The sequence below is a fragment of the Pongo pygmaeus genome, chromosome 19 (assembly GCF_028885625.2).
Source record: "Pongo pygmaeus isolate AG05252 chromosome 19, NHGRI_mPonPyg2-v2.0_pri, whole genome shotgun sequence".
Classification (NCBI taxonomy): domain Eukaryota; kingdom Metazoa; phylum Chordata; class Mammalia; order Primates; family Hominidae; genus Pongo; species Pongo pygmaeus.
The window spans coordinates 17,483,970-17,497,055 of NC_072392.2; the positions used below are offsets into that span (position 1 = coordinate 17,483,970).

General features: G+C 49.5%; 2 protein-coding genes across 2 annotated transcripts; one reads left to right on the forward strand and one right to left on the reverse strand.

Moving 5' to 3' along the window:
* Positions 1–4,186: 4,186 nt before the first annotated feature.
* On the reverse strand, positions 4,187–11,292 carry LOC129029851 (signal recognition particle subunit SRP68-like). Its single transcript, XM_063657023.1, has 5 exons — positions 11,134–11,292; positions 10,440–10,534; positions 8,973–9,102; positions 5,980–6,055; positions 4,187–5,563 (listed from the first exon to the last, which is right to left on the reverse strand). The coding sequence occupies exons 1-5, from the start codon at positions 11,290–11,292 to the stop codon at positions 5,484–5,486; spliced, it is 540 nt and encodes a 179-aa protein (XP_063513093.1). The 3' UTR covers positions 4,187–5,483.
* A 54-nt stretch (positions 11,293–11,346) lies between these two features.
* Positions 11,347–12,664, forward strand: LOC129029848 (protein FAM106C). The gene is made up of 2 exons (XM_054474678.1): positions 11,347–11,440; positions 12,106–12,664. Exons 1-2 carry the CDS (start codon positions 11,347–11,349, stop codon positions 12,624–12,626), a joined length of 615 nt encoding a protein of 204 aa, XP_054330653.1. The 3' UTR covers positions 12,627–12,664.
* The last annotated feature ends 422 nt before the right edge of the window (positions 12,665–13,086 follow it).

Here is a 13,086-nt window from a genome sequence, read left to right on the forward strand (position 1 = left end):
GCTGCAGACAGAATTGTGCTGTTTAGAATTCTGTGATCAGTTAGCTTTTTTGTGTGTGACTAATGACACCTCATATGTGAAAAATTAGCGCTGCCACAGCAATGACAGTGAACAGAGCACAGTCCCACCCTCAAAGCCCCTGGTGTTGGCCTTCCTCTCCTAGGGGGGTGAAGCCTCTGCCTTGGCTTTTGGGAGGAAACTCCCAGCTCTGGCCCAGGGCCGCTATGGGTTGAGGGTGCCCTGTCATCACAGGCTGTCACCTTGTGGTCATGGTGACAGGCTCAGGTTGCCACCAGGGGAAGGGGTCGGAACCAAGCCTGGCACCATTTCATTTCAAGGAGGGAATCCAAGAGTTCTCACTGATTTAATGTAAAACCAGAGAGGAGACAGCACATCCAAACAACATTTGGGAAGAGAGGAACAGGCCCGGAGACCCAGCAGTGAAGGCCAGTGCCATCCTCAGCCACCTCACGCTCCTGACCCTCACCCAGCAGGCCTGGTGGGGCTTGCCTGGAACAGAGAATAGAAACCACAGTCACATAGGCCAGGCATGGTGGCTCATACCTGTAACCCCAGCACTTTGGGAGGCCGAGGCGGGTGGATCACAAGGTCAGGCATTTGAGACCAACCTGGCCAACATAGTAAAACCCCATCTCTACTAAAAATACAAAAAATTCGCTAGGCGTGGTGGTGCATGCCTGTAATCCCAGCTACTCGGAAGTCTGAGGCAGGAGAATCACTTGAACGGGAGGCAGAGGTTGCAGTCAGCAGAGATCACACCACTGAGCTCCAGCCCATGCGACAGTGTCAGATTCCATCTCAAAAAAAAAAAAAAAAGGCCAGGTGCGGTGGCTCATGCCTGTAATCCCAGCACTTTGGGAGGCCAAGGTGGGTAGATCATGAGGTCAGGAGTTTGAGACCAGCCTGGCCAAGATGGTGAAACCCCCATCTCTACTAAAAATACAAAAATTAGCTGGGCATGGTGGTGGCCACCTGTAATCCCAGCTACTTGGGAGGCAAAGGCAGGAGAATTGCTTGAACCTGGGAGGTGGAGTGAGCCAAGATTGCGCCACTGCACTCCAGCCTGGGTGACAGAGTGAGACTCTGCTCAAAAAAAAAAAAAAAAAAAGGAAAGAAACCATGATCACAGCCACAACAGACCAACAGACCTCGGGCAGGCTTTAAAAGTATGAGACTGGGCCAGGCGTGGTGACTCACGCCTGTAATCCCAGCACTTTGGGAGGTTGAGGCAGGTGGATCACTTGAGGCCAGGAGTTTGAGACCAGCCTGCCCAACACGGTGAAACTCCGCCTCTACTAAAAATACAAATATTAGCTGGGCATAATGGCACACACCTGTAGTCCCAGCTACTTGGGAGATTGAGGCAGGAGAATCGCTTGAACCTGGGAGGCAGAGGCTGCAGTGAGCTGAGATCATGCCACTGCACTCCAGCCTGGGTGACAGAGTGAGACTCTGTCTCTAAATAAATAAATAAATAAATAAAAGTATAAGGGACTGAATGGAGCTCTCTTCGTCCTCTCTTGCTGTTGGAGACAGAAGCCTCCTCCAGGGTCAGAGCTTGCTGACAGCACCAGAGTCCATCCTGGAGGAGGGACCGGAGCCAGCACAACACGGGAACACCTACTTGGAACAGACCCATTCACGGCCCCCGGGGCCTCATCTGCATGTCGTGCTCCGTGGGAAGGCAGGACTGTGTGGCCTCCGAAGTGTCTTTCTGTGAAAACCCCCAGCGAACAGCCTGCAGGGCCCAGGGGCAGTGAGGGCCTGATTTGAAACCTGCTCCCTTCAGAGGCAGAGCCGCTTCCCAGGAGGACAGGAGGGGGTCCTGCATCTGGCGCTCTGTCTCCCACGACACAGCCTGCTTAATGTCCAGGAATCCCACGTGAAGGGATGTGAGAGCTCGCCAGAGACCTTGGCCCTGCCAGATCTGTCTTCTTATGTAAACACCTGCTTTTAATACTAAACAGCATCACTGGCCATTAACAGCCAATGCTGCTCAGAGCACCTGGCAGGAGCACCGGGAGGAATGGAATTTGTAGTGTGGCCGCAAGACAAAGCATTAGGCAACCTGAGAAGGAAAAGGTGCAGTTGAGATTCGCCTCCATCTCTAGTTTATAGGTCCTGGGTCCCCACTGAGGCCAGCACTCTAGAGTGGGAGGGGCTGGGAGGGCTGTGGGCAGGACAAAGGGACATCTTCCAGGAGGATGAGCGGTTCCCCATGCCCGTCCCCCTCACGATGCTGCAGACAACGGCCTGAGGCAGGCTTGAGACTGCAGCACAGCAGGGCCTGCAATTGGATTCTTGGAGCTGGAGGAGAGCGCGGCTGTCAGCACAGAGACGAGACAAGGGAGGTGCAGAATCTTGGCCCATGGCCCTGGGAGGAGGATGAGGACATGGATGAAGACCCCCTAACCCCCAAACTGTGGTTCCTCAGCCCGCAGGGACACTGACCTGATAAAAACCCAGGACCTCAACCTGAGACCAGTCATCTGTGCTATACATATTTTTCTTTTAAAAAAGTTTTTTTGGTAGAGACAAGGTCTTGCCATGTTGCCCAGGCTGGTCTCGAACTTCTGGCCTCAAGTGATCTGCCTGCCTTGGCCTCCCAAAGTGCTGGGATTACAGGCGTGGGCCACTGTGTCCAGCCTATCTGTGCTATATTTTCAGAAGTAGGGGTGAGGTTAGTCCTAAATTTATATGGCATAGATGATGAAACTTTCAATTAAAAAAAAAACCCAGCTTCCTGAGGCTCTCCAACCCAAAACAAACCCCAGGGGATCAGGGCCCCTCTGCGAGCATCTCAAGGTTCTAAGCCACCACACCATTCTAACAAGAAGTCTGATTTGTGTCTCACCATCCTTTCTAGCTCTTAGCCTTCCCTCCCTGCAACTTACTGGGAAAACAAAAGGCACAGCCAAGCCCACAGTGGCATTCTAAAACCACCTTTACAAAAATTCTAATGGTGAGATTATTAGAGTGAAAAAGGTCTAGCCTAACCCACTCCACCTTGCTTCTAACCTCCAAGCTGTCCTTGTTCATTCCTGGGAATAAGCCGAACTAACTTTGGGAGAAGTTTACAGTTTAACTGTTTAACTTTGAAACAAAGATGGTAACGGCACTTTCCGGAAATAAACCCCCTTCTTGCCTGGGGACCAGACTGCCTTTGTAGGACTAACAAATTAGCCACAAGAATTGAAATTATGGTTTAGGAGTCATGCAGCCAGAGGCCCAAGATTCTGAGCCTTCCCAGTTGCTCCTAGGGATGACATCGCTATTGTAAAACCTAAGAATGGTGCTCGAGATATTTCTCAGACCCTGCACTTTATGGATCAGCTGGCACCATCCATCCAAACTGGCTCATCTGGTCTTCTGGCCCCCACCCAGGAAACCGACTCAGCACAAGAGGCCAGCTTCAACTCCCTATGACTTCATCTCCAACTCCCTATGACTTCATCTCCAACCTGACCAATCAGCACTCCCCACTTCCTGACCCCCTACCCACCAAATTATCCTTAAAATTCCCAGTCTCTGAATTTTCAGGGGAGACCAATTTGAGTAATAAACTCCAGTCTCCTGTTTAGCTGGCTCTGTGTTAATTAAACTTTCCCTCTATTGCAATTCCTCTGTTTCGATGAATCAGCTCCATCTGGGCAGTGGGCAAGAACTCTCAGGGGGTTACAATGCCATCCTGAAACAATGCTCTTGGATTTTTAACCAGTTGGCCTTTTCTTCAAGCCACTGGGTTTGCTCAAAAACTGAAAACATCTAAGCCAACATTTCTCGTGGCGAATTTTCTTTCCTATGTGACAGGTGAGTTTTGATTTCCAAAGGGAATCATAAGTGTCAGGTACATGTTTAAATCACTTTTATTCCTTGCTTTCTTACATTGTTTGTGTGACTTCTATTATTGATGTTATAATAGAAGTGAAAAGGGATGACTAAGAAAAAATGGGGGTAACGAAGGGGATTAAAATGTAATAGCATCTAAAAATTACACATTGGGAAGTCCTGATAAATAGTGCCTCTAACATGTGTATCCAGCAACAGCCTCATCTAGTTGCCGGTAAGTCAGGTTACACTAGACCTCACCAGCTTAACACAACCAGGCTCCCAAGGAGAGAATGAGGACTGGACATAAGGGAGAGCACATAAGAAATGGGCACAGTCTCCATCATCTTTGCCTTTTAATATAAGATTTGGTTTCATCATTTCTGAGTGTAACATATTTCTTCTAAAAATAGAGCTCTCTGCTTGTCTGAAACTTCTTAGCGTTCACTGGGAGGTGAAGGGGAATAAGGCTGACCGTAATTCTGGGGTGATGTTGCCAGTTTCATAGTCATAGATAAACTTTTCAAGGGATCCTGGATGCTCACAGCAAGGATGAGTTCATTTCAAATCATGACATGACATGACATGAAGCATGACAAAGCATTTCAAGGCCCCATCTGTGCCTGGTGTGGACTCCTGAACGCATTACTGACCAAAGGCAATCAATCACAGCTCACAGGGCACCAGACAGCAGCGGCCCCTCTCCCAGGAGGTACAGGAGACAGGATGACCCCGCACACATTTACCAGAAGACAACAGGGTGCTCTCCTAACACACTGCTTAAGACTGTGTGTACAGACACAAGCTGTAGGAATGCAGGGCCGAAGATGTTAAACTCTTGCCCCGGGCCAATGCAGACCTGGATTTAATATCATGGAACTTGCTGGGATTTTCTCACAATACAGATTAAGAGTCAGGATCTCCCCTGCCCCCGAGGAAGAGCCTGGTTAGCTCCTGAATCCAAAGATGCCCTTGATGTATCCAGTGAGGCCACTCTTGGTCTTCTGTTCCAACTTGTCCTCAAGGGGTGGGAAAGCCACGTGGCTGAGGGCCAGGTCAAAGGACAAAGGCTTGCAGGGGACAGGCTGGAAGCCTGGTGGGAAGCACACAAGGTTGGCTTGCCTGGTGACAAGGGAAGGGTCCAGGCAGAATGTCTCAAACGGTTCAACCAGAGGCTGGAAGTCAAATCAAAGAGACGTACGTAGCATCGGTCACAGAACAACACCCTTGGTGAACATTCCTGAGTGCCGACTGCTTGGTTCAGAGCTTTACAGGGGCCATCTCCCTCAATCACTCAATCCCGACAGCCTCCTACGAGGAGGGGCTACCACATCGCTGCCTTGTAGTCAGAGTCACTGAAACCCAGAGAGGCTAAGAGAGGGCCAGGCTAAGACTGGGGTGCAGGTCTGTTGGCCATGTTACAAGTTAGAGCTCTTACCCACGGGTGCTACTCTGCACAGCAACAGGTTCCTCAACCCTCTTCCCAGGGATGATCTGACATCTTGGAAGATTTATGCAAGAAGCTTTGAGGTTGGGTAAGAGAAGGGAGGGGGGGGTTTCCTTAGAAATTTAGGGTCCACTGCTCTACAATGAGCATGCATTCCTAGTTTGTTACTAATCCTGCTTCATATTCCTCAAAAACCATGGCCCAGACTTCCCTTATTGTCCTTGACTTGGGAGGAGGAGGTCTCTGTTTGATGAGTGTCATTTGCATCTGAAAGTTTGTAAGAACAAGGACTTATAATAGCACACTAGTCACAAATGAGACCTATCACACAGGTGGCCCCTACATCCCAAAAGCAAAAGAGCCAGCACGTGGGGAAGCCAGTCCTGTCTCCTGCTGAGAAGTGGTGGAGATAAACAGATCAATCCCACATCCAACGCCGTCGGGCCTGTGAAGCCAGCAGAGTTGCATGAGGACAGTAACAGGGAGAAGGACCAGTGTAACAGCACATCTCAAAATGCTTCTACGTGATCTGATGCCCAGCTGGCGCAAGTAAAGGCCAGGAACATCTTACAGATGAACCGAGACAACCCTTCCAACCTTAAAACAGTAGTGTGGGGTGTGAGACAGAAGGGGAGTGGCAGGAAGGGAAGTCTGGGGATACAAAGGCCAGGCAGGGGGCTCACCAAGGATGGCTGCGGCCTGCAGGGAGCACTTCTCTGACCACACTTGAGTGATGAGCTCTTGCATGTCAGGCAGGCCCTGTAAGATTCAGAAAACCTGTACTCCTGAGCCAGGGCCAGGTCAGAGAAGCACACCAAGCTAACCTGAGTTAAGCGAACCCACTGGTATTTTCACAGGACTTTAGACTTTCTAAATGGTTCTCCATATTAGAACAAAACAAAACACTAGTCTGTTTCAAATGGGAAAAGCTATGCCACGGCTTAAGTAACAATGCCTGGAAATAAAGATGATGTTGATAATATTAATAAATTCATCATACACTAAACAGTGTGCCAGGCATTGTTCTAAGCTGGTTACATAATCACTAGCTTAACCTTCTCAATAATCCTGAGGCAGTTTGCACTCCCATTTTACAGATGAGAAAATGGAAGCATGGAGAGGTTAAGCAATGTGCGGGCCATGCCCCCAAGTGGCAGCGGGCTGGGGTAAAGGGCTGGGCCATCTGGCTCAAGGGCATAAGCCCTTAGTCATTACATCCCACTGCTTCATCGAGGGTGATGAATTTTCCTGGCCTCGGTCTCTTGCTTGGCGTATTGGGAATGACCCGAGAAGGTCTGGAAGCCACAGAATCCATCATGCCTCCATTCTCTGACACTTCCCCCACAAAACAAGTCAGCACATGAAATCAGGTCCACACTGGTTTGCACCGCGTCCCAAGATGATATTCCATGGTGGTGATGCTGCCACGTCCATCACCCCCACCTGCCCACATCCCTCTGCTCTTTCCTAGCTCTGCCTTTGCTGGGGGTCTCTCTTACTTCTTCTGCATCCATAGGTGGGCTCCTGCATGCCAGTCTGTGGCTACAACAAAACTACAAGCTCTCTGAAGGCAGAGAGCTTCTTCTCTACTCTGAGCTTGCACGGGATCCAGCAGCTCCTACACTGGTGTGACTCCATCAACAACAGGAACCTTTGCTTGCTTTTCTTTTTTTCTTTTTTTTCTTTTTTTTTTGAGATAGAGCCTTGCTCTGTCACCCAGGCTGGGGTGCAGTGGCACTCTTGGCTCACTGCAAGCTCCGCCTCCTGGGTTCACACCATTCTCCTGCCTCAGCCTCCTGAGTAACTGGGACCACAGGTGCCCGCCACCATGCCCGGCTAATTTTTTTGTATTTTTAGTAGAGACGGGGTTTCACCATGTTAGCCAGGATGGTCTTGATCTCTTGACCTTGTGATTCGCCCACCTCAGCCTCCCACAGTGCTGGGATTACAGGCGTGAGCCACGGTGCTCGGCCCCTGCTTGCTTTTCTAAATGGTCTCTACTTGTCAAATATACATGGATTCCTTAGACCAGCTGATGTTGCAACAAGTTCTATATCATCACAGCAGGCCACAAGCTTAAGAAGCTAGTTATCTTTCAATAATCAGTAAAGCGCCAGGCGTGGTGGCTCACACCTGTAATCCTAGCACTTTGGGAGGCTGAGGTCAGCGGATCAAGAGGCTTGATCACTTGAAGTCAGGAGTCCAAGATCAGCCTGGCCAACGTGGTGAAACCCTGTCTCTACTAAAAATACCAACATTAGCCGGGCTTCGTGGCACATGCCTGTAGTCCCAGCTACTTGGGAGGCTGAGATAGGACAATCACTTGAACCTGGGAGGCAGAGGTTGCAGTGAGCCGAGATTGTGCCACTGCGCTCTAGCCTGGGAGACAGAGACTCCATCTTAAAAATAAAAAAGTAAAGCAAAGCAAGCCTTCCATGGCTGCACTTTATTTATTTATTTTGAGATGGAGTCTCACTCTGTCACTCAGGCTGGAGGGCAGTGGTGTGATCTTGGCTCACTGCAACCTCTGCATCCCAGGTTCAAGTGAGTCTCCTGCCTCAGCTTCCCAAGTAGCTGGGATTACAGGTGTGCACCACCACGCCTGGCTAATTTTTTTTTATTTTTGTAGAGACAGGGTTTCGCCATGTTGCCCAACCTGGTCTTGAACTCCTTACCTCAAGTGATCTGCCCACCTCAGCTTCCCAAAGTGCTGGGATTACAGGCATGAGCCACTGCATCCAGCCCTGTGGCTGTACTTTAGATCAAGCATTTCCTTAGCTTTAATGGACCCCCAAATGGCCTGGGGATCTTGTTAAAATGCAGATACTGGCCAGCATGGTGGCTCATGCCTCCAATCTCAAGGTTTTGGGAGGCAGAGGCAGGAGGACTGCTTGAGGCCAGGAGTTCAAGACCAGCCTGGGCAACATAGTGAGACCCCCATCTCTACAAAAAAATAAAAATTGGCCGGGCATGGTGGCTCATGCCCGTAGTCTCAGCTACTCAGGAGGCTGAGGTGGGAGGGTCACTTGAGCCCAGGAGTTCAAGGCTGCAGTGAACTATGATGGTGCCACTTGCATTCCAGCCTGAGTGACAGAGTGAGACCCTGTCTCAAGAAAGAAAGAAAGAAAAAAAAACAAGCAGAAGGTTCCGGGTGGGAGCTGAGAGGCTGCATTCCTAGCCAGGCCCCCGCCACTGCTGCTGGTCTTGCACATGCCCTGCAGGATGGCTGCACCAGTGCTTCTCACTTTGTTGCATGTCAAAATCATTAAGGGACCTTTCAAAGTCCCAGTGCCCACTTCAGATCCCTCACACTGATTAGAACCACAATCTCTGGGGGTGCCACCCAGACATCTACCTTGAAAAAAATCTTCCTAAGAGATTTCAATGTGTAGTCAAGTCTGAGAGCAGTACTTCAGGTTTTCCTGTGGAGGTTTTTGTTTCTTTGAAATCAGAAAGATGCCTTCCCTTCTTCAAACCTAAATCCTCCTCAGGCCTGGAGCACAGCCATGAGTGACACAGCCTGCAGCTCCTGGGCAGTCAGGGCCACACCAGGTCCCATGCACAGCCAGGGAGGACCAGCCTGAGGTGGAGCCCAGCTGTTGTACCCTCACGGCTCCTCCACAGCCAACTCCATAATGTGCCAGGGCTTACAAACCAGGAGAGGCCAACCTCTCACCTTTAGGCTGTTCTTGAAGGTGCCAGCATCAGAATTTACTTCATCTGCATATTTCAGGATGCTATCATGCAGGACAAGTGCTTCGCTCCACTTCTTCACCAGCGCATAGGACTGAGCAATGAAAAAACACCTGATGGGGAGGGGAAAAGAGCCACAAAATTCTAAAGCTGCAATTACCCAAGACCAAGGCTTTCCTTGCAGTTTAGGCAAAATTTCACATTTGGAAACAGATTTCTTAATGTGGGGTCACCGCATGGGAACCCGCTTCATGGGAAGCTTTCAGATTTGTAGGCTACCCTGCAGAGATGCTTCCCAGCAATCAGAGATGCCCAGGTAGGCCCAACGCTGAGCCACGGTTTTTTACTGACTGGCTGACTCTGCAGAGGAGGAACAGTTCCCAGAAGGAGCAAGGTGAGACCAGGGACAGGATGGAAGGAAGAACGCTGCCCAACTCAAACAGAAATCCCACCCCCATCCACACACCCAAGTCGCAATCATTCATCTCTGCTCATCGCTTTCCAACAACAAAACTCACAGAAGGTTCTTCCTGAGTCAAATTCCTCTCCTGGGCTCAGCAGAGCCTGAGCGCTGTGGGTCCCTGACAGGACAAAAGGGGCCATGCAGTGAAGACAGGCCACGCTGGAGCGCCAGAGCACACTGGCGTGTGAGGGCCAGATGAGGAAGGGCAAGAATGCATGGGGCTCTGCCTTCCATCCCGGCTGGGCCCCATCGTGCTACCCAGCCTACTTCCGAGTTCCAAATGATACAAGTCATTTAAGAAACTGAGTTTAGCTTTATCCCGAGTTAGTTCAAGTTCCTTGAACTGGCCACACTGGTTCTGCTAATTAACACCCTTTCAAGGCGTGCCCCTTTCCCCTGGGAGGGAGGAGGCAAGTAGAGGAAGACAAGTTTTTTGTTTTTTGTTTTTTTTTTGAGATGGAGTTTCACTCTTGTCACCCAGGCTGGAGTGCAATGGTGCGATCTTGGCTCACCGCAACCTCTGCTTCCCAGGTTCAAGCTATTCTTCTGCCTCAGCCTCCTGAGTAGCTGGGTTTACAGGCATGCACCACCATGCCCGGCTAATTTTGTATTTTTAATAGAGACAGAGTTTCTCCATGTCAGTCAGGCTGGTCTCAAACTCCCGACCTCAGGTGATCCACCTGCCTTTGCCTCCCAAAGTGCTGGGATTACAAGCATGAGCCACCACACCCAGTGAGGAAGCCAAGTTTAACGTGTGTGCTCCACTCCTCCAACATGGCCAAAGGGCAGTCATCATCACTGGCCACTACTGACCACAGCCTTTAGAAACTCCCCTTGAACATGCTGGGCTGACCTTCCTCTGATCACAGGCAAGGTAACCATACACTCAAGACCAATGATCCCATCTGCTATGGGCTGGGTCATGCTCCCAATGCTTACAGAACCTGGGAGGCAGAGGAAAACTCTGCCCATCCCATGGGACGTTACCTGTAAGCTTTGAACACCAGAATCTTGAGGCCTATCTCTTTCTGGAAGACTTTGTCTTCCTCTAAACCAGGAAGCTGGAGCAATTCCACAAGATTCTGTACAACAGATGCAACAAGAAAATTCATGAAGAGTAGATCTTAGGTTGAATTTTTCACAGAAGACCTTGTAAGAACAGACAATGGTGAGAAAAAAAAGCCCGAGATCAATACAATGGGGAAAAGCCTGTGAAGTGACCTGGCAGCAGCCATACCTGCTGTCACCTCCATTTCCCTCTCATCTTGGAAACATATTTGCCCTTTACAACTCAACTCATAGCTCACCCGCCTTCAGAGACTTCTTGGCCCATCTTAGCTGGAAGGGATCTGTTCCAGCTCTGAGCTTTTATTTTGCTTAGCATCTACTCAGATGCCTTGACTGTGTGTGTCTCACAGTCCTACTGACTGACAAACTCCCTGGGGGCCGAGATGGCATGGATTCAGGTCTCAGATGCTCTATGGCAGCTGGGAGCATCTTACATAGGTGAAGTGCTCAGTGATGATCTGGGGTCACTATTCTCTGCAGATCAGCATGTCTGAGAGGTAGGGGCTCACAGACTGTGGAACTGGTGTAAGACCTTTGTCTTTTCCCAGCTACTAATAGGTTCTGCTTGTCATAGCCCTTCCACGATACAAAGTTAAGTCATTTTGTGTCTGACACAGGCAAAGGAAAATGACAGGCCCTTGCCTTCCCGGTCCTCAAGGGTCAGCTGTAAGATGATGTCATAAAGCCGGATCAGGTTCTGGGGCCGGGGGGAGCACTTGCTGTCATCCTCTGGATGCTGCTGCAGCAGAGCCCTGTGCAGACCTTTGGCCATGCTCTCATTATGCTTGATTGCCATTGACAGCTTGATGTAAGTCAGGTAGCTGGAATGCATCACAAGTCAGCTCAAGTTATACTCAGAGAAGCAGAGGAACTGGGAGGACTGGACTACAAGCTGGGGCCGACCCAGAGGAAGTGGGGGGGCAAGTTGGGGCAAGGCCACAACAGGGCCATTTGGCCTGGGCTTCAAGGGACCCTGTAATCCCAACTACTTGGCAGGCTGAGGCAGGAGAATCACTTGAATCTGGGAGGTGGAGGTTTCAGTGAGCCGAGATAGTGCCACTTCACTGCAGCCTGGGCGACAAGAGTGAAACTCCGTCTCAAAAAAAAAACTAAAATAGGCCGGGTGCAGTGACTCACGCCTGTAATCCCAGCACTTTGGGAGGCCCAGATGGGCGGATCACCTGAGGCTGGGAGTTCAAGACGAGCCTGACCAACATGGAGAAACCCCATCTCTACTAAAAATACAAAATTAGCTGGGCATGGTGGCTCATGCCTGTAATCCCAGCTACTCAGGAGGCTGAGGCAGGAGAATTGCTTGAACCTGAGAGGCGGAGGTTGTAGTGAGCCGGGATCGCTCCATTGCACTCCAGCCTGGGCAACAAGAGCGAAACTCCGTCTCAAAATAAATAAATAAATAAATAAATAAATAAATAAATAAAATAAATACATAAAATAAATAAATACATAAATAAAATAGATATGTATTTATGCAAACCATAGAAAAATGTTTGGCAACCATCCCAAGATACCTGATGATGTGAAATACTTTTGTTACAACTGGCCTGACCTTCAAAGGCCTTCGCAGCTCCTGCCTTCCTGTTACCGTCTACTATGTTCCTCGTGCACCTTCCACTCGGCACAAGCAGGCTGCACTGCCTCCGAAACGCATCACTTGAATCCTGCCTCTGCTCCTTTGTCCATCTGAATCACCCTCTCCACATTTCTGACCCTGTAATCGTGATCTCACTTCATGAGGCCGTTCGCTTCCCTTTTGCATTTAGCTTTCCCCGGGGTACACTGTCAATAGCCTACTGTCTGATGTCATCAGTCAGCACTTCATCAGAGGCAATTATGTCTACAGAGCTTTTGGCTCATTACTGTCACTCCTCCTTACATGTGTGCATATGCATATCATCTTTCCCTAATGAGATGGGAAATAATGATTCATTCCCTGGAGCAGTGGTTTCCATAAATGACCAACCCACAGACCAGTGCAAACTGGCTGCGGAAGAGCTTACTCTGAGAAACTTATTAGAATGCAGATTCTCGGACTGCGTGGGAGAGGAGGATCTCATAAATCTGGGTGTAATAGGCACAGAACATTAGGTGTAATATGGGCGGGACTCTGGACTCAGCATATCCAACAAGCTGCTGGCTGATTCCGATGACGCCGATGAATTGCCAGGTTGGGAACTGCTGTCCCCAGAGAACCTAGCAGAGAGTTCTGTACGTGATAGGTGCTCACTCCCCTATTGTTTGGGTGTATGCCTCCTGATGATCAACTTGATCATAACATTATTGTTGTATTATGCCTGTATTGTTTCCTTAAGTGAAGGAAGAATGCTTTTGAGTACCTAATAGGTGGCAAGCTCTGTGCCTGCTTACATACATGAACTATTCCTTTTAATAACCTTTGGAAATAAAGTGGTATTTTCATTGGGCATTAGAAATCTGAAAACTTTCGTTTACAGCTGTTGCAACAGCAGAACTAGAATTTGACCTCCGACATAATGGGCTCAAAATCTATGACCTTTCTGCTCACCAGAGGGCGTGAACTGCTGGTTTG